The sequence below is a fragment of the Cydia splendana genome, chromosome Z (genome assembly GCF_910591565.1).
Source record: "Cydia splendana chromosome Z, ilCydSple1.2, whole genome shotgun sequence".
NCBI classification, from domain to species: domain Eukaryota; kingdom Metazoa; phylum Arthropoda; class Insecta; order Lepidoptera; family Tortricidae; genus Cydia; species Cydia splendana.
Genome location: NC_085987.1, coordinates 28,096,363 through 28,121,014, shown reverse-complemented (window position 1 = coordinate 28,121,014; position 24,652 = coordinate 28,096,363). Strand labels below are relative to the sequence as shown.

Below are 24,652 nucleotides of genomic sequence, written 5' to 3'. Positions count from 1 at the left end.
AATGGTGGCCAATATAAAAAAATCTTGTTAAACGTTAATAATCTACACAAAATTTTGTACAAAAAAGATTCAGTACACTTTTAGCAGGGATCAATATTTAAAAAGATAATAAAGAGAGAAAGTTAATTATATTGAATTCTAAGGTTCCTTGTTTTTATTTTTTCGTTAATAATTTGAAAAGTATGACTCATAGCAAAAAAAATCTTATACATAAATAATGAACATAAAATTTCCTACAAGAAACATGTAGGACACTTTTCGTTAGGATCAATATTAAAAAAAAAACCGGGCAAGTGCGAGTCGGACTCGCGCACGAAGGGTTCCGTACCATAATGCAAAAAAAAACGAAAAAAAAAATGCAAAAAGAAAACGGTCACCCATCCAAGTACTGACCACGCCCGACGTTGCTTAACTTTGGTCAAAAATCACGTTTGCGGTATGGGAGCCCCACTTAAATCTTTATTTTATTCTGTTTTTAGTATTTGTTGTTATAGCGGCAACAGAAATACATCATCTGTGAAAATTTCAACTGTCTAGCTATCACGGTTCGTGAGATACAGCCTGGTGACAGACGGACGGACGGACGGACGGACGGACGGACGGACAGCGAAGTCTTAGTAATAGGGTCCCGTTTTACCCTTTGGGTACGGAACCCTAAAAAGACAAAGCAGCGGGTAAGTTGTTATTTATGTATAAGATTTTTTTTGCAATGAGTCATACTTTTCAAATTATTAACGAAAAAATACAAACAAGGAACCTTAGAATTTATTATAATTAACTTTCCTTCTTTATTATCTTTTTAAATATTGATCCCTGCGAAAAGTGTACTAAATCTTTTTTGTACAAAATTTTGTGTAGATTATTAACGTTTTACAACATTTTTTGATATTGGCCACCGTTTACGAGTTATTTACGAAAAACTAAAAAAACGGGCAAGTGCGAGTCGGACTCGCGCACGAAGGGTTCCGTACCATATAAAAAAAAAAAAACAAAAAAAAAAAAAACGGTCACCCATCCAAGAACTGACCACTCCCGACGTTGCTTAACTTTGGTCAAAAATCACGTTTGTTGTATGGGAGCCCCATTTAAATCTTTATTTTATTCTGTTTTTAGTATTTGTTGTTATAGCGGCAACAGAAATACATCATCTGTGAAAATTTCAACTGTCTAGCTATCAGGGTTCGTGAGATACAGCCTGGTGACAGACGGACGGACGGACGGACGGACGGACGGACGGACGGACGGACGGACGGACGGACGGACGGACAGCGAAGTCTTAGTAATAGGGTCCCGTTTTACCCTTTGGGTACGGAACCCTAAAAAAGGGACCTTAGAAGTGATTATAATTGAATTTCCCGCGTTAATATCTCTTTGAATATTGATCCTAGCAAAAAATTGTACTAAATCTTTCTTGTAGGCAATTTTATGCAGATTACTTATGTAATAGAATATGTTTTGCTATGCGCCACCGTTTAAGAGTTATTTACGAAAAACTAAAAAAAGGGTCCTTTAATATCAAATATCTCACTTCCGGTCAAGAATTCGATCAAGCAACCGGCAAATTCGGATTCAGCGGGGTCTAATTAGGTTAAAAAACCCGGTTGCCAAAAAGTAATACGATTTGCCAGTCGAAATTGATATTATGAAAAATATGACCAGTCTAAAATATTTGAATCCTGTATATCTATGTTTAAAAATTATTCAATTTGATTAATTTTATAGCCTTTTAAAATATGTTTACACAATTTATCAATCGTGACTGAATTCCGGATTGGTTAGATGGGTGTGTGCCTTTGCTGCCCAACTTGTTATAAAATGGCAATATGACGGACGAATGTCTGAAATGTCACCGTATTTAAGAATTATTTTGCTTTTCTTCGTAAGCATGTTGATAAACATTGTGTGTATAACATATTTGCATATTTATACTGTGATTACCCATTTTATGAAACGTCCGCTAAACTAGCATAGGTCCGACGCCGACAGTGGTCACGGGCGTACTGGCGTGAGGAATGGGCGCAAGTTATTGCCGCGTAGGGTGTAATTTAGTAAGCAAAATGTTGAATTCATCAAATGATGAATGAAAACATTAACGTTTCGATAAAAGGACAAGCAATAATGAAGATTTACTTAAAAGCTATCGACTGAAGTAAGTTTCATATACATTTTCGTCGTAGTACTTCTAACATAAGGAAATAAAGACAGTGTTAGGCATGATTTCAACTTAAGATTATATCGAGAAAATTATGAGCCGTCGTGTTTCTGACAAGCAATAACGTAGTTCAAGGACTGAAGTTATACATACTAGAAAATAATGCATGAAATCCTTGTAAAAGTCTGTAAATATGGTGACAAAAAAGCGCATTTTACTACACACCGCGCCTTAAACATAATAATATGGATATCCAAGCCGGACTAGTTATTTTCTTAATTTTCACCCTCAATTTGAAAGCGATTACAATTCTGACGGTTGGGATTCCCGCGCTCTCGGGCTTCCCGTTGCAGCTAAGATGTAATTTTGATCAAGTTTCGTAACTGTAGATTGCAAAACACTTCGTCTCCGAAACCCCCATGACTCAGAAAAGCCAACGCATATAAAATGCACGTTGAATTTTAATTCACTTGCATTTTTTTCACTAATTCGCGATTTTGTTACCTAACATAAACATATTATTTCAATAAAAATCTAATTATTAACTTAAATGAAACAATTGAATTGAAATGGTATTGCTTACTTGTTTTCTTTGTTATAACTTAACATAATTCTTTTCACCACACCCGCTCGGAAAGGCTTACTTTGCACTTCAAAAACGGATAGCAAAGTTGCACTTTGCTATCAGTAATTCACATGTGAGGCAAAGTAATCAAATGCAAATTTTGAGTTGTTTCCTTATGTTTGCTGGTAGAATTGACTTTTAAATGATGATTTAGGATGATAAATATTTAATAACATTCATTTGAATTTGATTTGGTTTGATTTTGTTTGATATTTTACATTTAATATTTGCTTCGGGTTGGTGTGTTTCACTAGGGGGCAAATTTTGTTCAACCCTCGTGCTTCAAAACCCTCGCAACGCTCAAGATTCCATTTTTCGAACCACTCGCTACGCTCGTGGTTCAATTTTGGAATCTTTCGCTTGCTCGGGTATCAATATTAGCACGAGCGGTTAAACAACAACTTTGCCCCTTTGTAAAACAAATAACTATTGTGTAGTTTGACAGCCTTACACACATATAACTTACCTATCGTTTGTTCACTATTGTTTTTGCTTCATAATCCTCAATGCCCCTGGCTTTGACTTGATGACACATTGTTCTGAGAGGAACTATTGGGAGATGAAGCCTTATGTGGGATCAGTTATTTATTACGTTTTGTGTATTACACATTTTATTGTTGCTTATGAACAAAAACTCAATAGTTATTATAATTAGTAACAATGAATTTGCCGTTGTTTACCGATGACAAGAATTTTTTGCTCGTCATTTGATTAATGAGATGAGTGCTCGAGAAACCCTCCCACACTTGAGCGGAGTAAAACGTAATAAATATCTGCCTCCGCGGTCGCTGTCATTTTTTAGGTCGGGTCATTGAATGCCTTTGGTTGATATCATATTAAGAACGTAGGTAGGAATTAATAATCTTAAATCTTTATTCTTCCTCCTCCTCCCCCTTCCTTACCTCCTCCTTCAGGTTCCTTTGAACCTGGCGATAAATCTGCGTTCTAAACCAGGACTAGGTAATAATGTATATTTTCTGTAATAATCTTTAATTTGTTACAGTGTTCTCAAACTACTTATACATTAAGAATAATCAAATGCAGGTACCTACTTTTTAACGCTGCACACGTACCTAAGATGAATCTCAATATTTTTTGTATTCTTGTCACGAAGAAATTGACGCAAGTTGGAAACTTGAATTCATTAGGGGCAGTTCTACCATCATTGCAATATAGGCGGGCTTATTAGACAATGTACTGTTAAGTAAGTAAAATTTGCTGCAAATCAAATCAAGGCGTATACAATAAAATTTTGACAAAAATTCCGATTTTAATAAAAATTTACTGACTGTACGTTTATTGAGGCGGTCATCTCATTACATCAATAAATAGGTATAAACTGAGTCCAACAAAGGTTGTGTCGACTTATAACAGTTGTCATAGCCTTGTTCGGGCTCCAGCAACAGTGCCACCCACGACAGTGGTTACACTTAATTTTGAGGCGTTTGGGGTGGTCATAACGCTGGAGCCGTGGGGGTCAAGCGCGCGGGAGTTTAGCGACGCGCCTTTTAGATATCACAGGTGACTGGTCAGTATTTCGCCCACCGTACCTATGATAAACATCGCCATTCAACGTGACAATTCGTTTTTATGATTATTTATAATTTATTTTTACGAATTTTTATCGTTGTCGTATGTTATTATTGTAACTACCTACGTGAAATAAATATGAAATTTGATTTTTAAATTACTAATCTTATATTGCAGTCGTCTGAAAACGTTGTGAAATGCAGCATTCAAATCAAGTCGGTCGGTAGTCATAACTTGGCTTATCGGATTTATCAGCGGTAACTAGTTGGACCACTTTCTTGTGATGGTCATAAGTTGAACATAAAGGAATCAAGTGGATAGTGATAGTGCAGCGCCATACTTATCGATATAATATCATTCGCATACTATTATACCCGTGACTGCTATTTTTGCTATCGTTTTGGAACGAAGTTCCTTATCGCACGGTACGAACATGGCGGATGGGCTAGGCGGAAAAAGTGTAAGAATTTTACGTCACGAGTTTCCGTCACGACCCTTTCTTAACTTAGTTCCAACCGAGAGTGTTCCACGACACTCACGCATTTTTGTTATCTGTCAATCTAGTCCAAGGACTATCACAGATTTATGTCATACATTTAGTATACAATAATAGGTGACATAAATTAGGTCACCTGCAATAATATGTTACTCTTCGAAGGGCGCAAAAATATGTGCCACGCTCTTATAGCTCTACAAAAAAACCGTGTCAGATATTTTTGCGGCCTTCGTTGTGTAACATATTATTGCAGGTGACTGTAATTTAATAACACGTCTTGAACGTCTTTAGAATTGTCTTTATGGTTTTTTTTACATAAATAAAAATTCAGCTTTTATAAAAGCGACTAATAATGAGATTTCGACGCTTATAGTTCGTTTTTTTTAGCATTAGGAATAAGGTAAACAATCTTGATGTGTCTTTTAATTGAAAAACACATTTTAAAAATAAGTTACGGCTAATATGTAACAATTATGAATCTCATACGATCATTTATATTCTTCTGCTTTCATAAGTAATAGTTACTGATTTTTAAAAAACGTTTTTCAATTAAAAGACATGTCAAGATCGCTTACCTTCTTTCAAGTTCTTTCTAATACTAAAAAAACCGAACTATAGATACAGGATAGTTGTCTACTTCTACCGAACTCGTAACAAATAGAGCAACAATCTTTGTATTAGTATTTACTTATACGTTATCTGGCAATCCTAAATAATCGGTCGTGTATACGTGGGTGGGTTTGAGGCGTGTTCATGTTTACTACCTACTGCTTACATATGCTAATGTTATTTATACTGCGCAAAATCATAATTATTTTTACCATTTACCTAATGATCTGAGTCCGATTTGTTTTTATATCTCTATAACTTACCTTCTCTTTTAACGAAACTGGATTTGGACGACATAATAAACTAAGTCGTCGTCAGACTAGTAACTCACAGCAATCGGTAGCTAGCCGATTCATAATTGATTCATACACGAATGAATGATAGTTAGGTACGAGTGTAACGAACGTGTAACTGCCCGTGAAACCTGTTGCCGAACATTTAGCATTCGGCGTCTTGTATCTCGCAGAAGGCCACAAACTGCCGCAGGTAAGGTCAGAATCATTTAAGAACCTTGTGCATGCTGCTCCAATTCATACCATCGTTCGAAAAATCGGACACTGACAGAAAATTAAAATATCACGTTTTTTATATCAACTATATATAGCAGTAGGTAAGCGAACACCATATAAATATTTAAATACCTACTTGAAACACAATATGGATACAAGTACTTATGTAAAGTATACATTAATTAGGTATAATAAAAATCCCGTACGCTTGACCAATCGTATGAATATCATTTTCATCACTTTGCATGTAGCTGTAGATTGGCCGAGGCCGGGTCAGAGCTTCCGGCGCTTCGTTTTACGCTTTAATATTAAACGTCAAACTTCTAAGAAATTATGACGTATTAAATAACACTTGCACTTTACCCGAGCAAGAGAAAGATTCCAAAATTGAAACACGAGTGTAGCGAGTGGTTCGAAAAGGGGTATCTTGAGCTTTGCAAGGGTTGCAAGGCACGAGGGTTAAACTAATTTTGCTACCGAGTGAAATACAACATTTTTAATCACACCAACGCAAGGAAAATTAACATCAATATGTGGATTAAATTAACAACCAAGAGAGCCTTTACGATTTTTGAGGGTGTATGAGATGACATTCCACTCACTACTCGTGGTATGAATAGTGCGATGAATGCAGGCGAGTGCATTCGTCTGTTTCACTCGCACCATCGATCTGTAGATTAATTCCCGCAGACTGCACCTGACATGCTCGGCCCGGACTCTACAAACATCGAGTTAACATCGCAATGACATGAAAGAAGTTACAATAAATATAGATCAGTTCTAAAAGTGAAGTTAAGTGATAAATTGTTTTTTGCACGACTACACATAAAATGAGTGTTAGTTTTTATATGTTTGTAGGTATGTCACTATATTTGTTTCACCTGCACTTAGCCCGTAAGTATTTAACTTGGTTGCTTCCCATCCTCGTGCAGTTAGTCTTTATGAAGAGAAAAGCTGTATAAAATATTTTTTTCATATCCATGATCGGAAAATTTACTTACGTAAGGTAAGCGAGGCATATTTTAAAATAAACCACCTTTATTTAAAATAATCAGGATGTTATGTAAAACTCACTCATTATAGGTATATAACTTGTTTAATTTTCTTAATATTATTCCAGAATAGTCATTAAAATATTACGGCACACTTGAATATTCATTTTAGCAGAGTAAGCTAGTAGCTCTGCTAGAGTTCAATAAGGCCCAAAACAGTACTTTTATAAAACTTGTATTTTTCAAGAGGGCCTAAATAGGAACTATTTTAACAGTAATAACAGGTTTTAATCGTTTTTATTAACTTTAATCTTCTACGAAAAACAATATTTAGGAGTGATTCTCAAAATAGTGGCATATTAACCTGTCATCGAATTTTTGAATTGAATGTATGCTCATTTGCTTTTTTTCATATGAAACAAAAATGTATATAGATAAACAAAAACAATGTTTATCGAGGCCAAGTCATTATTTTAATTTTTATTTAATACTTACGTTGAAAAAAATAAAGAGTACCACTTTTAACTGTAACCTGTCTTGTCCAAATGCATCGCTCTTCCAGTTTTAGTTCTTTAGATTTTATAAGCACCAATTAATGTTAATAAAATAACATGTTATATAATAACATAGACAATATCTTTTAAAATGTACGTTGCACGGGTCTTATATATAATTTTTGTACAACAATATGCACGCACGAAGTTTGTCCAAGGATATTTTCACTGTAATCTGTACATCCGCGGTATCGCATCACACTCACGCACACAAAATTATATTTAGATCATAACTGTGACAAAATTAATATCATACTAACCACCGTAGGGAACCATTATGATCCAAGTTGTTTCGGAGAGACAAGTGATTAAAGGCAGGAATCTGGAGTTTGTAACAAAATGTTAACTTTAACTTGTCTCGATTATTTTACGAAATTGGTATAGGGCAAAATGTAATAATATTATTTTAATTTTGTATGAAGGTATATTCATCTATGCTAAAAGTGAGACATTCGTATTATTATCCGTTTAAGAGATAAAATATAAAAGAATGTATTTTTCACTGTAACCTGCTTAACTTTAACCTGTGATCAATGTACAGGTTAATGTAAATCTTGACAGGTGATTGTGACTTCTGACTCGATACATATATGTACAAGAATATATGTCCGCTTTCACTAGCTTAATAAAGTCAGCTCGTGCTGGCCGTATGGATGTTCACACAGGAAATGCAGGACGTGATTTTAGACTCTTTCAATTTGATTATATATTATTTTATATTAAAACTCACTTTAACCAGACATTTCCCTCCTAACCTGTGTAGTGTAACTTTAAGGATGACTCTCGTTAGACCGGGCCGGACCTTCCGGGGCTTACTTTTCTATGACATGACAGGCGATCAAGTGATGCTTTCCATAGAAAACGATGCGCTGGCAGCTCCGGCCCGGACACGGCCCGGTCTAACGTGAGTCAGCCTTTAACCTGTATCTCAAAACTTCAACTTGCCATAACTTCGTTCCCTTTTGAAATTTGGGTTACTTGAAGTTTTAAAATATTTATCATTCTTAAAACTGAAAAAAAAAACACAAAATTTTTTTTTCGTTAACTTTAAGCTGTAGATGCCACTATTTTGAGAATCACTCTTAGTATCTTCACAACAGGAAGATATTTTAAATTATTGGAAATACTTCGCTTTGGGCCTTATTATGCTAAAGACAGTGCCGGATTTACCACTAGGCTGAGTAGGCTGAAGCCTAGGGCGGCAGATTTTAGGGGGCGGCAAATTTGGGTCAAAAAAATATTTTGCTTGCTGTTCAGACAGGGTCGACCAGAATTATGCCGCTGCCCTATTTATTTGTAAAATTTAAATAACAAGCATTACTTGTCGATTTTGCCGCTCATTCATAGTGTTTTTGACCAATTTAAAAGGACATTAACTTCTTTCGTATTTAATTTATAGATATGATCGCTGATTTACGTTAAAGATACTAACATTTTGAGTACTTTTCTAATACACATCAAAAATATAGCTCGATAAACAAAAAAAATATATCTACATTAAACAAAAAATCGCAGTTTTTCGCGTCTCCTGAAAAGTGGCATTTTGTCCTTTACGCCAATTGAACCCAAAGGTATCGATACGAATATCACTGAAAAAACCACGCTAAAAGTTCTAATTACAATACTTATCGATATAGCATGTAACCTTTTATAATTTTATTAATCTTAAGTGGCAAATGATACACTTTCCTGACACTACAAACAACGTAGTGCAGGGATCCGGTCACTTACGGCCACATTCATTCTAAGGCCAAGTATTATGAACGGCCACTTCCCCGATGGGCTGCTTCCTTTAAGGGCCACTTACAAACAACATTCCCCGAAAGGCCACAATCCTCTAACGGCCTCTTCCCCTGATGGTCACTTCCCCAAACGGCCATTTCCCCTTATGGCTACTTCTCCAAACGGTATTTTCCTCTTATGGCCACTTCCCCAAACGGCTTTTTACTCTTATGGCCACTTCCTCAAACGGGAACTTCTCTATATGACAACCTTCCTCGTAAAGGCATCCTTTTCACCACAATATCAATGATGATGGTCATTCACATTCTTCTAGGGGTTGTCCCGGCTTCTGTAAGGGTCGCAGTTCAAACCTAACATAACCCACTTATCTGATAGCAGTTCGATTCTGTGATGATCGCAGTTCTAACCTAACCTAACCCACTTTTATAGTAGCATTTCGTTTCTGTAAAGGTCGCAGTTCAAACCTAACCTAACCTACTTATCTAGTAGCATTTTGTTTCTGTAAGGGTCGCAATGCTAACCTAACCTAACCCACTTAACTGATAGCAGTTCAAACCTATCCTAACCTACTTTTCTAGTAGCATTTCGTTATGCTACTAGAAAAGTAGGTTAGGTTAGGGGTTCCGTCTATTTGGCATAACTTCCGTGACCCGAAACGCATCTGGCATAACTAAACCTATTTGGCAGGAATGTTTTTCGACGAATGTTAAATTTGCAGAAAGCTTCAGTTTGTATAATATGCAATAGCCCGAATGTTTGCGAGTCCGAATCTTAAATATATCACTATTATCATGGCCGACTTTTGATACGAATAATTTTATTTTGCGTTTGTTCAATTGTCCGAAACGTGATTGACATAATCTGTTTAGCATAATAGGTTTTAGGCGAATGTTTACATTGCAGAAAATGTATTTCGATTCCCTCTATTTGGCATAAATTCTATGACCTAAAACGCATCTGTCGTAAGCTACATTTGGTAGAATTGTTTTTCGACGAATGTTAAAATTAAAGAAAGTGTCGGTTTGTATAGTCGAATTATATACTTACTTGAAAACTCGAAATGGGGTGTGCTGCGTGTTGTTAGATTTTGATGAAAAAAATGATGGATGATTATATAGATGATTTTGCAAAATTATATTCAACTGTCCGAAACGCACAAGTGAATTTAGTTGTGGCTGCTTAGTTAACTATTTAAGGGTAATAAAACAACAAAAAACTTTTTCTTAACTAACTAGTAGGTACTTAAATTAGTACCAAAATCTAAAACTGTTGCCAGAAAAGTGGGTTAGGTTAGGTTAGAACTGCGACCCCACGAAAACAAAACTATGGCCAGAAAAGTGGCCTAGGTTAGAACTGCGACCCACACGAAAACAAACTGTTGCCTGAAAAGTAGGTTAGGTTAGAACTGCGACCCCCACAAAAACAAACTGTTGCCACAAAAGTGGATTAGGTTAGGTTAGAACTGCGACCCCACGAAATAAACTGTTGCCAGAAAAGTGGGTCAGGTTAGGTTAGAACTGAGAACCCACGAAAACAAACTGTTGCCAGAAAAGTGGGTTAGGTTAGGTTAGAACTGTGACCCCCACGAAAACAAACTGTTGCCAGAAATGGGGGTAAGGTTAGGTTAGAACTATGACCCCACGAAAATAAACAGTAATTTTCGCCAAAAAATTTCGGCCTACTTATACATATTATATGTATGATTCTTGCAAGTATGCAAAACTTCTCTATGCCACAAGATTTTATGCTTGTAGTATTTTATTTATTTAAAAATGTATTTTTGCATAATTCGCTATTAAGCATAAAGTGCTTAATAGCGAATTATGCAAAAATAAATTATTATAAATAAAATTATGCGAAATGTAACAGATACACCAGGTCTCGATTCGGACATTAATTTTATGCCAAAAGATACTTCGATTAATAAAAATTAGGCGTAGAGTACGTATGCGCAACAATCCAGTACCAACCAAGTGAGTTTATGCTAACAGTATAATTATGCATAAAGTTATTATGCACAATAGAATTATTAAAAAAAAATATGCCAAAGATAGGGGAACCATTTGGTAATATGTATACATTTTAAGGTAATCATAGTGGTTTATTTAGGTGAAAATATCGCATTAATTTTCTCTTCAAGATGATGATCATTCATGATATTTAGTGATCATTCATTAAATTTGGTATTTGAATACAATTTGAAGTGCAGTCGTAATTAAAACGGTGGTACTTTTGTAATTTTAGATCTTATTTTTTTGGTGTTCAGTATTTTTTTTTAGTAAAAGAGATTTCTTTATTTAGGGCCTCTACTAACGTATTTTTTGGTGGTCATTATATTTGTAGCCAATTTGATTTTCGAAATTATGCTACCGGACCCAACTATGGTGTAATGTAGCCCAGGCAATCACTCTGTAAATATAACAGATATCAGAAAACCTTAAATTGATATCGAAAGATTCGAAAGTACTAGGATTTAGTAGTGTAGTAGTAGTGGCCAATCGGGGAATAGGACAAACTAGTAAATTTTGTAGTGGCCGTTCGGGGAATTGGACAAACTAGTTATTTTAACAATGGCCGTTCAGGGAATCGGACAAACAAGGAATTTTACAGCGGCCGTTCGGGGAACTGGACATGGAAGGAATTTCAACAGTGGTCAATCGGGGAAATGGCCGGATAAGGAAACGGACGAACTAGGAAATGGACCATAAAGGAATTTGGAAGGTGGATGTTCAGGGAAGTGGCTGTAGGTGACCGGATCCTAGTGCAGTTATTGCAATCCACGACGGAGAGTGGATTTATCAAAATTAGACCTTGTCATCATACCAATAAGACTCTCGCCACTCGCCATCGTGAATTGCAAGAGCTATAATTCAAATTATTAGATACAGCGACGTGTATATTTTTAATAGTATAATGGAAACAATGACGATAGTTTGCTTCCCTTGACAGGCATAGTGCATAAATTGACCACATAATATAGATTAATTAATTACACTAAAATTAAATACTGACCGAAAAAGTATGAATGAGGAAAGAAAGCCTGATATATTCGCTATATAATACCATTATAGTTAAATAAAAAAGAGGATGTTCTTCTCCGTAAATGGTTATTAACTAAGTGGTTTCCAAATCGTCTCTGCCTTTTAAGGGTTAAGTTTCAGAATCATTAAAATTGTACACTTATTGATTGATTTTTATTTATTATGATGTGTGCAGCACAAGAAGTACGACGTGGGAAGCGGCGAGCAGTTCTCGGAGCTGGCGGGCCTGATCGAGCACCTGCGTGCGTTCCCCATGGTGACGGGCGCGGGCGAGGAGCTGCGCCTGCTGCAGCCCGTCTCCGGCACGAGGCTGCGCGCGCACCGCATTCAGAGGAAGCTCTCTCAGATGCAGGTACACATGGACACTCTAGCGCGCTCGACTGCTCTAAGCAAATACTCGTGTCGTGTGGCAGATGCTAAATTGCCGGCATCTTTCTTTTTTACTCCAATTAAGGTTTCGATTATTTCATTATATAGCAGACATAAACTACTATCAAGGTGTAACAATTATTCGTAAAACGATAGGTAGTGATCCTAAGGCTTTATTTCTGATAATTACTTTTCTTTGTTTAAGGACATTGAAGATTCGCAAAAACTCGATAAGAAAAATGGATTTGACGGAGAATTCCAGTCGATAAAGATGTTAGAAGACAGGCACGTGTTTACTACAATCGAGGGAAATAAACCAGAAAATATTTCGAAAAACAGATACAGGAACATACTTCCATGTAAGTTGATAACATGATAACTATGACAATGTGGGATACCTACATTGTCATAGTTAATAATCCCTACAATATGTATATTATTTTAGTATGGGTATAGTTTGAGGCCCGAGAAAGGACGCTGGATAAAGTCGCAGACAGAAGCTAGTATATTATATACATATTTATTAAGTCATCCTATACTATTAAATTTTACGACAATCCGTATTTAGTTTCATTTTTCGTCACAGTGACGCAATAAAATATCCCTATAGTTTAGATAATATACTGTACGAAACAAGGATAGGCAACAGCAAATATAGTTTCTTTTTGGTTATGCAAAATAATGGTATTTACTCGTATTTAGATGACCAAACACGGGTAGCGTTGCGGCGAAGCGGCGAGCGTACTACGGATTACATCAACGCGAGCTACGTGCGCGCCGGCGCAGGCCTGTTTGCATCCCTGCACTCCTCCACAGAGAGCCTGGACAGTTTGCAATGTAAACTCTCACTATTTCTCTTCTAAATAGCAACTCTAGGATTCTGGTCAACACAAAAAAAGTTATCTTTATCTGCCGTTACATTGCAATTTCTGGTTATACATACAGTTATACATACCATTAAATATATGTCTTTACAAATACCTGGGGGCCTATTTTTAAATTTCGATCGCTGGATTTCGTGTGGCTCCCTTCATCTACTAGGCATTTAAAGTCTCCTAATAGAATTGAAATCGAGTGGTCAATACCAATAGATTCCCAATTTCTATCGCTCATATTTCATAAAATAGTCGATTTTCGAAATCGAGCGTTCGAAATTCTAAAATCGCCCCCTGAACCACCTCCTGTTCGGATCTTAGAAAAAATGCGAAATATACATAAATGCGAAAGTAACTCTATCTGACTGTCTGTCTGTTACCTCTTCACGCTTAAACTGCTGAATCTATCCGAAATTTAGTTCGGAGATAGTTTTTGAGGACTGGGATGGACATACTAAGGATAGTTTTTATCAATCATCATCGTTCTTCACCATTCCACGTTGACGAAGTTCGGGCAGGAGCTAGACTCTCTATAATACATACATATTATGAAACAACATTAAATTTATTTTTCTTACTTTAGCTATAATTGCTGCCGAGGATCTTACAAAGACCACCTCGGTTTCAAAATCCCTGTCAGACGATGCGCTTATGGTGGTCCAGCGTAATATGAACATGGATAAGATCAATGGAAATCTATATCCAGATGCAGGTATTGCACTAAAATATTTATAACCTTATTCAACATCATTAATATCATTATACTTATTATGTAGCGTGCGCGCTACGCGTCACTTACACTGTTACACCTAGCGCTAAAGGGGACTGTTAATCAGTATTAACAGTCCGCCGGACGGTATCGGCCTGTCAGTTGTTCGGAACTGTTAAAATTTTGTTCTAACTGACAGGCCGATACCGTCCGGCGGACTGTTAATCAGTGGGCCCCTTAAGGAAGTACAGACTACAGTAGTAGGTACATAATGTAATAAGTAAGAAGCATACTTTGTTGCTTTAAGCAGAATACATCCGTATTTATATGATATCGTCGGTCTCAATTAACGTCTCACCTTCAATGGCAATCCTGCCATGTATTTTTTCTCTTTTCCTAATGTCTACATATGTTTCAGTCAAAGAAAAGTTATATATCGTCACGCAAGGTTGTCTGCCAACTACAAAGGATGATTTCTGGCGAATGGTGTGGCAAGAAGATGTTAGAGTTATAGCTATGATTACAAATGAAATTGAACGAGGCAAGGTAAGGCCGATGATACTATTCTTCAAGTATTGTTTATCTAGAGCCTGACCAGTAATATATTATGATCATTGTCAAGAGGGCGCTGTTATTCTCATGTATGGGCTTTTTTACTTAATTGAACACCTTTAACGGCCGGTTAGCAATCGTTACAAAACTGACGGTCAATGTCAAATCCCATACATTTTGTCAGGAATGTAACGGTTAACGTTACTGAAACACGACTTAAGTCGCGCTTTAAAGTACAAGTTAAATGAAAATGCCCGTATGTATAGGGTGACAGTTCAGTATAGTACCTATGAAAAAATTAGTTACAGTGAAATTCCGCAACATGGCGCGTGATCACTGTGATTAGGTCAGGCTTTAAATGAATCGGTTTCTATTAGTGTTATCAAAATTATTTAGACTTATATTAATTGAAACAGCATATCGTCGTTGAGAATGCCAAAACCCTTATGTGCTCGATTTTTGATTGAGAAATAGTTACCTAGGCAACAAAATACATAAGGTATTAATTAATTTGATTAAAATCGCGCACATACCGGATTTGGCGTTTTCAACGACGATATTCGGTTCGGAATTGACAAATGGATACTGGGCGAAATAGTCCCATTGGACTGAAGCCATAATTTTAAAAGAATGAATGAATGAAAAAATGAAAATTTCATCTATGCACTACATCTATAAGGCTTTATGACAAATTAAATTTATATTAATTCCTAATTGAAATACCACAGTGAGAGGAAATAAAAAGTGTTACTGACATTTTCATTAATATTTTCACTTTTATTATTACAGAAAAAATGTGAACGATATTGGCCACTGTCAGGTCTTCAGGAATACCACGGGGATCTACTCGTGAAATCGATCTCGGAAACGTGTTATGAAAACTACATTCTAAGAGAATTTGACGTTTCCGACGGTAAAGATCAGTGTAAAATTATCTACCAGTACCAGTTTACGGTATGTATTTTACCCCTACGCGTTGTAACACCTGTTAACTGTTTTACAAGGGGGCAAAGTTGTTGTATAAACCCATCGTGCTAATATTAATAACCAAGTACGTAAGCGAAGAATTCCGAACTGACGAGCGGAGCTAGTGGTTCAAAAAGTGGAATCTCAGTGTTGCGAAGGTTTCAATTCAAGAGGTCTAAACAAACTTTGCTTCCGACTGAAACACAATTTATTACCACACCACGCGAAGAAAAAAGTTGCCGTAACACATTACAAATAAGTAGAATCCAAATGAATGCTATTTGCCAGTCTACAGTTTATGATACATTTACCTAACTTATTTGTTGTTTCAATTGAAGACGTGGCCCGACCACGGGACTCCCGAGGAGCCGGACGGCGTGCTGGCGTTCGTCGCAGAGGTCAACAGGCGGGTGGCGCAGCTCATGCACGAGGCTAATCCGCCAGAACAGGTCATTTACTCACCCACTATCTAAATAACTGAAATAATCTAATTATAACGTAGAAATGGATATTTATAAGATATTTTTTTATCAGTAGTATGATGGACAAATAATAATAATGCGTTGCTTTATCTGAAACGAAAGTTTTATTTACTATGTGGTTTTATCTTTATTACATTCGTAAGAGAATAACTAAAAGTAAACCTACATACCTAATAAAGTAAATAAAAAAAAACCGGACAAGTGCGAGTCGGCACGCCCACCGAGGGTTCCGTACTTTTTAGTACCTATTTGTTGTTATAGCGGCAACAGAAATACATCATCTGTGAACATTTCAACTGCCTAGCTATCACGGTTCATGAGATACAGCCTGGTGACAGACGGACGGACGGACGGACAGCGGAGTCTTAGTAATAGGGTCCCGTTTTTACCTTTTGGGTACGGAACCCTAAAAAGGTCACGCGCGTGTTTTAAAAACGTAATGTAAAATACGCGAGTGACCTGTTTTAATATAGGTATAAGTATGATGAATTTAGTTACGAGTACAATACGGGAACTGATAATACCTAATGTAAGTATTGACTACATTTCAGAATGTCCTCTGCGTACACTGCTCAGCGGGAGTGGGGCGGTCCGGCACCATGGTGGTCCTTGACATACTTATTGATAAAATTAACACGTCTGGTGAGCATAACTCTATCATCATTTCCGTACCTCCGTCGGTGTCATAGCCACCTAGGTACTAATTGTTATTGAGCAACTTATTTTTACTTATTACTCATTAGTTATTTGTGGGATGACCAAAAACCGTGTTACAGGATTAAATTGCACGATCGACGTGTACAACACGGTGAGGTTGGTGCGCGCACAGCGCGGCGGCATGGTGCAGAACAGCTTGCAGTACCGCTTCATATACCTTGCATTGCAGGCGTACATGGACACTAACATTAAGTTAAAACGAAAGGCAGGTACCATCCTTTTAAAACTTAAATAAGTAACTGTTTTCGTGCTTCCGTAGTGGACTAGGAAGTCTTATAGCCATGTATGTCTGTCCGTCCGGGGGTTATTACTACAAAGCTAGCAAAGCAATTTGCACTGAAACCAAAAAAATCTACTCGCCCCCCTCGAGCTTTTGAACTGTGGGTCCAAAATTACGAAAAATACATTAAATTCAATCATGATCATCGGTTAAGCCGTTTCTGAATTATCGTAAATAGTTAAATTGCTGCAAAGATTGTTTTGTTAATGTTATGTCCATAGTATCTACATTAAGCTACGGAACCCTAATACACTAAGCATGTCCGACATGCGTTGGCCGATTTATTATTTTCATTTTGTTACTCCATTTTATGTTTTTGGACTTGTTTATTACCCATGCATTTAATTTTTCAGGTATACACCGCAGAAGCTTAAGTAAAATAGGCTCCATGACTACTCCACAAACCAAAGTTTAAGAACAAAAGATCACTGATACTGATACAAAATAAAACAAAGCTGTATTATAAGTGTAATGAATGAACTGATGAAAATTTTGTTTGTTTCATTATAATTTTACCTCGCAGTCAGCTTTAGAGTATTATTTGTTACAGAATTTCCCCGAGGGCCACGGAACGCACGCTCAGTGGCGGAGGCATTACCGGATTTTGTTTTCTCGGCGGTTCTGGTTTTTCACGGCGCTCGGCGCGGGCGCGGCGGCAGCGTCAAGCGTGTGTTCCTCGCTTCTGTGGCCCTCGGGTTCAAAATCGAACAAGGCGCACTTTTCTTAGTTCGCCTTTTAATAAGATTTAATAAGAAACTGTCGATGAAATGAAAGTCTTTATTCTTAACTTGACATGTATATTTATTTTATACCACAATAAAAAAAACATACTATGCTCCTATTTCTTAACATATATAAAAAGAATTGTAGTTACAAGATAAAATTAATCAATTATTATAAACAAAACGTAATACTTAGCAAGCTTTAAGCTACAAAATTATTACAAGCAAAGTTCGTATGTCAGACAAAATTATCATTTTATAATAATTTCATCATAATATACTTAAAAAGTCTTATTTAAGTACATAAAGCTTACAAAATCAACACAGAAATATAGCTATTTGGCACAACTTTACTTTCACATAGTTATGTTTTAGTGAGCTGCTGAAAGTGAAAAGCGATTAATGATTTCTGTGAAATTAAAATGTTTAATAACATTAGTTGAACAGATGTCCTTAAACAATTCAAATAAATAAATAAAAAGTTGTACCTACACATACCTATACTGCAAAAGAAGAGTGCAACATTGAATCATAATAGGTAGTTACTAATTGTACGCTACAGTCTGTACCTTTAGGTATTTAAATAAAAGTAAACAAACAATGTTTATATTTTCGGGTAGTTATAAAATTTATTGGTTAACCAACCAAATACAAACCTACATTACCTGACTTTAACCTACATTATTTGATCATGTAATGTTTTTTTTATCTACCCTCAACTGGCTTAAGGAGCCATTTAAGGGTAGATTTTGTTTACTTTTATTTAAATACTTGAAGATACAGAGTATAGCAAACCAATCGCAGCGGTTTGTAACCTAACTCAACCTACCGTTCGAAGCTGCACTATCTTATTAAGGGAACGTTGCAGATTTTAAAGTTTCTTACAATTGAGAATGGCGTTGTTTTTGTCGAGATACTCCGGCAAATTTTAAACATGTGTTAGAAATAATAATAGTAATGTATTTCGTAAACATACAAAAACCCTATCATTATAGGTATTTAAGACTATCACAAGAGCTAGTTTTCAGTATTCAAATGTGCGATTTCTCAAGGAAAACGGTCACGCAACGTTTCACGATCATCCTTTCCATTATTCTTTTTTAGGTTCTGTAACTAAAATAGAATAGAGGATTTCCCTACAGTGTCGTCATGTTGTTCTGTCCATATTTACCTCAGTCTGCCCCTGGGTCTTTGTACGAGTACGTCGCAGAATTTTTATTAAAAAACTGTAAACGATGCGTCTTACGTTGGTAGCAACCACTTTGTGTAGTTCAACTAATAGGAAGTTCAAATATAGGTCATTAAAATTAACTACTAAATGGTAATTATTTTCGGTAACGATCACTCTCAAATCGATAATATGGTTGTTGTACAAAGAGCAATGTTGGTTTTTGGTGCAAGCGTTGATTTTGAATCCCAGCCAGTGATTCTACAATAGAATAACTAGCGTAAGCGAGAAAATTTTCGGAAGATTTTGCTTTCAATATTTTAACCGACTTCCAAAAAGGAGGAGGTTATCCATTAGACCGTTTTTTTGTATGTTTAATGTTTTGTGTTCACTCAGTTCAAATTTGTGTCGTGTTCCCTGACAGCTGTCGAATGATTAAGACGTCGCTCATCATCCCATCGATGTCCACATTTTTAACTTCAACGTTTGGCTACATGCGAGTGTCGCATGTAGCCAAACGTTTGACGGAATTTGTGCATGATCTGATGTGCGATTTTTTATTTATTTATCCATGATACATTAATTTAATTTCTCTTTAGTTAAAATTCTAGGAATTACAATCATAGTCTTGATGGGGCGTGACTAGAGCAGGCGTTATCATTTACAGCTGTGTTGTAGGTGGCTAACTGAAAAGGATACTATGTTCATATAATGTCAATCGAATATCTGAGCGTACTCAGTATTAGTACAGCCTACCGATCCAATATTTCATTATTAATCGTTACAAATAGGTGATATAGAAATAAATAACTGTTCTGTGTTACTTTAAGTGAACCCTTTACTTTAGGTTTCGCTAATTCACACGATTTAAAAAAACCTAGATCAATACGTTAATTAAAATTAAGCGTTAAATCATAGTGTTAAATGTTGTCGATAAAGAGTTCCTTCTATACAAAAAAGGGTTAAGTTATTTGCTTATAAAAAGTATCAAGTTAAAGTTGTATCTACTGTGCGTACTAGTATGCACTATCCGTTAGGAAGAGCTGATAAAGAAGGAACACTCTCTTTGAAACTTGTAACTTTCACCAGTGTCCAAGTCAAAATAGGCAAGGCGGTGCGAATCGAGTTTTGACACGCCATTCCATTCATTAAAAGAATTAGTGATAAAAAAAATAGCTGATGTTGTAATTAGAAGAAAACGAAAACATACAACATGGTAGAACCTTTGTATACTCGGCGCTGAATACATTTTCACTCTAAGAAAAAGTTACGAATGGGTGAAGTACGTATTTAAGTAAGTAAGTATTTAGAATGATGTAACTGTAAATGTATTCGTAATAAAAACAGAAAATTATTATATATATTTATACGTACAATTCCTTTGAATACTTAGTTATTATATTTAGACAAAAGAGTTTGTGTTTTCGTGTAATATTAGGTAAATCACCAAATATAGGTAGTGGTTGTTAATGTCAGCCAGCCATGCATGACTTCAAAACGCAACTATGGAGAAAGTATGTTAATTTTGCATGATGAAGATTTTATTATACTTACATGAAATAATAGGGTAATTTCTTGTCGAAATATATACATTTATCATGTAGCAATTTCGCTGACTGTTATGCACGGCTCTGAACCTATGATTGAAATAGGCTCTATTGAGCCATACCTGACTTAAAAGTAGGTGTCATCAGTATCAATTACCAAGCAAGTCATAAACGCGTGCATGTGTAAATTAAGTTATGTGTGCTCAAACATTTTGTGCAGAGGTAGAATATAATAATAACATTTATTATTTTATTTTATTACGTAGCAACACAATAATGACAAGCATTTTTATTTCTAGTTACATAGTATAAGTATTATTTCTAAAAATCTAGACCAGGGTTCCCCAACGTGTTCTCATTAACAACCTCTATCCGTTATCCCAACGCCGCCGCGGCCCTAATGAGCCCTGCTCGGTGCTCGTCTGCATGGTTGAGAAGATCTGATCTAAGCTATATTTTACTAATGCAGATATATTTAGAGTCTAAAAATAAGGATATATGAATTCATACTTTTTATTTTATAACTATATCACGTATATTTTTTCATAATGAATTTGACATCATTTCATAATATGCTGTTATTGAAAAATGTGGCACATAATCTATACTAATATTTATGACGGTTATAGTATGTTATAGTAGTGACTGTGACAAAATTTAGTGGAAGACTTCCTCCAGGACTTAACACTTATCGCGCGGTAGGCACACAATGATTACCAATGTAATGGAATTGCGAATGCAATAGCATAATTACAAGATTCACGTAAACATAATAAATAACGAATAAACGTACACCGATAAGCAGAAATATAAAACTGGATTATTAACCTTCTTATCACAGTCTAATTGTATAAAATATGCGTAAGTATACCTCTACAGCCATCAAAAATATTAATTAGTTACGTCTGGCGTTACAATCCTTTTGGAAGTAGGTATTCAAAACAAAATCAGTCACATTCATAAAATTTTACATCAATATAAAAATGTATGCGACAATTATTTCGTTGTCCTAGAAAACAATTTAAATTAAAATAATATTTTCGAATAAACTTGGGCGTGGAACTAGTCTTCTGATTGCAATTAAATTATATATTTCATCACGTATATTATAATACTTAAAACGATGCACGGATATTCAATGATATATTTTTATCCTAGGAGGCACGATATTCTAGTACATAATAAAAAATTTGGTGTTTATCATAGCTATATGTAAATACTTACTGGTAGGTACGGTAGGTAGATATTAAAGGTATGATTTCAAAGTGTATTGAAATTGTGGTTCCAAGGGCAAAAAAAGAGGTTGGGAACGTAGTTAAATTGCAGAATATATGTTTGACCTATATAAGATTAGGTATCCGTTTGTCTGTCTTAGTCAATAGTAAAAAAAATTAAGACACATAACATATTATATTACGTGTTGGTAGCTACACTTAAGGATCTATATGACTTATTCTAAAGTAGGTAGGTCTGTACAATAATATTAGCCAATCAGAGAAGATCTTACATCATTCATTAAAAAACTAACTACACCCCGCAAAACATTAAAATTATATGCCGAGGTTAAGTATTATTAATAAATAACCTTGATTTTGTAAATAAACAATAGGTATTGATTATACTATAGCTGAATATAACCTTTCATTAAAAATAAATAAGGTTTATCTTTATTTTAATTAAAACAGTGTATATGTATATTAATTAAAGTAAAGGTAATTTTGTCACCCCAAAAATCGCGACGCATTATGTACCTAATGCAGGTAATGGAATGTGAAAATTCGGCAAAACATGAAACATTAGCATCATGGTCGTAACTCTATTATCGGTTCTAGCTAAAGATAGGTAGGTACCTGTCTAAAATCGTGAAAACATATCAGTAATAATACTAATAATGTCTTTAAGTATGTGACAGATAACATTAGGATACACACATTAACATTTTTCATAGAATTTAATTTTCGACCCATTTCGTGCCTTTTGTCACAGCAAAGAGAATAGATAGTATAAAGGGGTCCTGTCATAGTAAATTTCGTAGTCACAGTAAATTTACTGCCATCTATCGACACACGACTAAAACTCAAAATGAAAACGTATAAAACTATCGAAAAAAAATATATATATGGATAAATGATTTTATTATTTTTATATCATTTTGACCCATGTTCATTCACTGATACCTATGTGTTAAAATTGTTAAATATGAAACGGTGTCGTCAACGCCATCTAGCCGACCATAGGCCAAAGGTATGTGCGCCATCTATCCGAGAATGACTTTTGCTTGATTTCCGAGGCACGTTTTTTTCCTAGAATTTATTCATCTTATACGGAGTTACATATGTCTTTGGTCACAGTGACAATCAATATGAAAATCTTATTTTTAAATTTTCTTAGTGGCTAGGGACTGACGTTTATTATACACATGAATATGACAATATTAGGGTACAAATTTATCAATATGTTTTTTTATAGCCTTACGAGGTGTTACGTTATGTGTGATTTTAACCCAAACAAATTAGCGATTTCAGCAAAAATAACGAACAATAATAAAATTTAGGTACTCAAAAATTTGGTAATGAGACTAATGAGACAAGGGACTAGGGACTGACATTTGAGACATGGGATAATTATTTTCTACAATTAATAACGTAGTGATCAATACCAAAACCAGTGATCTGATTAAACGGCTTTTATATTTAATCCCTATTAAAAAAATGTGTACCTAATAATTTAATATGAAACTGTTAAAATTTCTGAAACACGAAGTTAACCGATTGTCACGTAATCACCCAACAACAAGACAAACATAATTTGTGCAAATGGAGACGTGTAAATTTCACCGTTACTATTGTTTATTAAATTATTCAATACCCAAAGTTTAAAAACGTTGATCGAATTAATTTAGAGTTAGTAGCACTTTTGAAACTTACAATGTCGTAGATTGCCTACAGTAAAAAAAATGTCAAGCGGGGTCCACAATAGATTATAAGTTAGGAGTGCTCATTTTATATTTACATGACTGTGTCATACAAAATGATGGCGACGGTTATCAATATGGTCACAAAATTATCTATACTTACATTATATTTTCACTATGCGGCTGAACACAATGTTAAAAAACTTAAACATTTAGCCACAGTGTCCGAATCGATCTGAGTTTAAAAAGCTTAAAATGTTTAGTTTAGTTGGAATGTTTAATTGGTCTCTCTAATTTAATAAAATCTAGCATAGAGCATTATGCTTCCTGTTATGCTTTTATTTATTTTTATTACTCATATTATTGTTTCGGACACTGTGTCAAATTGCTTGTAATACATTAATTCGCAACACTTTTTTTATATACAGTGCGACATCTTGACAATTTTTTATAATTATACCACGTGCTCACGAGGAACACGTGCTTACTTATTCCTGATCATATTTAAAGACTAAAATGTCCTATTAACTTTTTTTCTACTCGTCGACTGTAATTCTTGAATTAAGATTTCGTATACCAAACGGCTTTGGGCACTTTTAATGTATGGGCTCCTAACTCAACTGTAATATTCATTTCGATACAGTTTAGTCAACTATAATGAAATTGACCAATCACAGCTCGCCGCGGTCAAGAGGACGAAACAAAACCATAGCTCAATTTAATTATTTATTTTAGGGTGTATTGTAGGAACAATTGCTTCATAAGTCAGAAACGCGCATGTGACGCCCTTAATATAGGAACATCCATAGACTATGAAAACCGCTTAGCGTTACGTGTTAGTCTCCATAGGCTACGGTGGCTAAAGTCGAGAAAAAAACTGTTTAAAAATTGAATTTAGCAAGGAGCAAGTACCAGGGCCTCATGAGTTACGAGAAGGTGTCGTTGACCAACCCGCCGGGCCGCGGCGGCCGGGGCGGGGGACCGTACGAGTATGAAATGGTATCGCGGCTGCTCGCGTATCTTAGCTGTATACTTTTGGTTTGTTTACCTATATGATTCTACTAGTTCAAAGTATTATTTTTGTTCACTCGTAGAAAAAG

General features: G+C 35.5%; 1 protein-coding gene and 1 long non-coding RNA gene across 3 annotated transcripts in view; both read left to right on the top strand.

The window, feature by feature from the left end:
* The window catches only part of LOC134804800 (tyrosine-protein phosphatase non-receptor type 11-like), a 37,984-nt gene extending 20,302 nt beyond the window's left edge, over positions 1–17,682 (top strand). The window contains exons 3-12 of one of the 2 annotated variants that reach the window (XM_063778050.1): positions 12,427–12,603; positions 12,826–12,979; positions 13,323–13,457; positions 14,079–14,207; positions 14,623–14,750; positions 15,546–15,710; positions 16,061–16,171; positions 16,756–16,846; positions 16,981–17,126; positions 17,555–17,682. In XM_063778050.1, coding sequence (XP_063634120.1) covers positions 12,427–12,603; positions 12,826–12,979; positions 13,323–13,457; positions 14,079–14,207; positions 14,623–14,750; positions 15,546–15,710; positions 16,061–16,171; positions 16,756–16,846; positions 16,981–17,126; positions 17,555–17,575 — 1,257 coding nt within the window. In that variant the 3' untranslated portion in view covers positions 17,576–17,682. The remainder of the gene's footprint in view (positions 1–12,426; positions 12,604–12,825; positions 12,980–13,322; positions 13,458–14,078; positions 14,208–14,622; positions 14,751–15,545; positions 15,711–16,060; positions 16,172–16,755; positions 16,847–16,980; positions 17,127–17,554) is intronic. The other variant, XM_063778051.1, reaches the window with a different exon arrangement.
* A 320-nt stretch (positions 17,683–18,002) lies between these two features.
* Positions 18,003–24,652, top strand: part of LOC134804946 (uncharacterized) — a 371,780-nt gene continuing 365,130 nt past the window's right edge. The window contains exon 1 of the long non-coding RNA XR_010146206.1: positions 18,003–24,651. This is a non-coding gene — a long non-coding RNA (uncharacterized LOC134804946). The remainder of the gene's footprint in view (position 24,652) is intronic.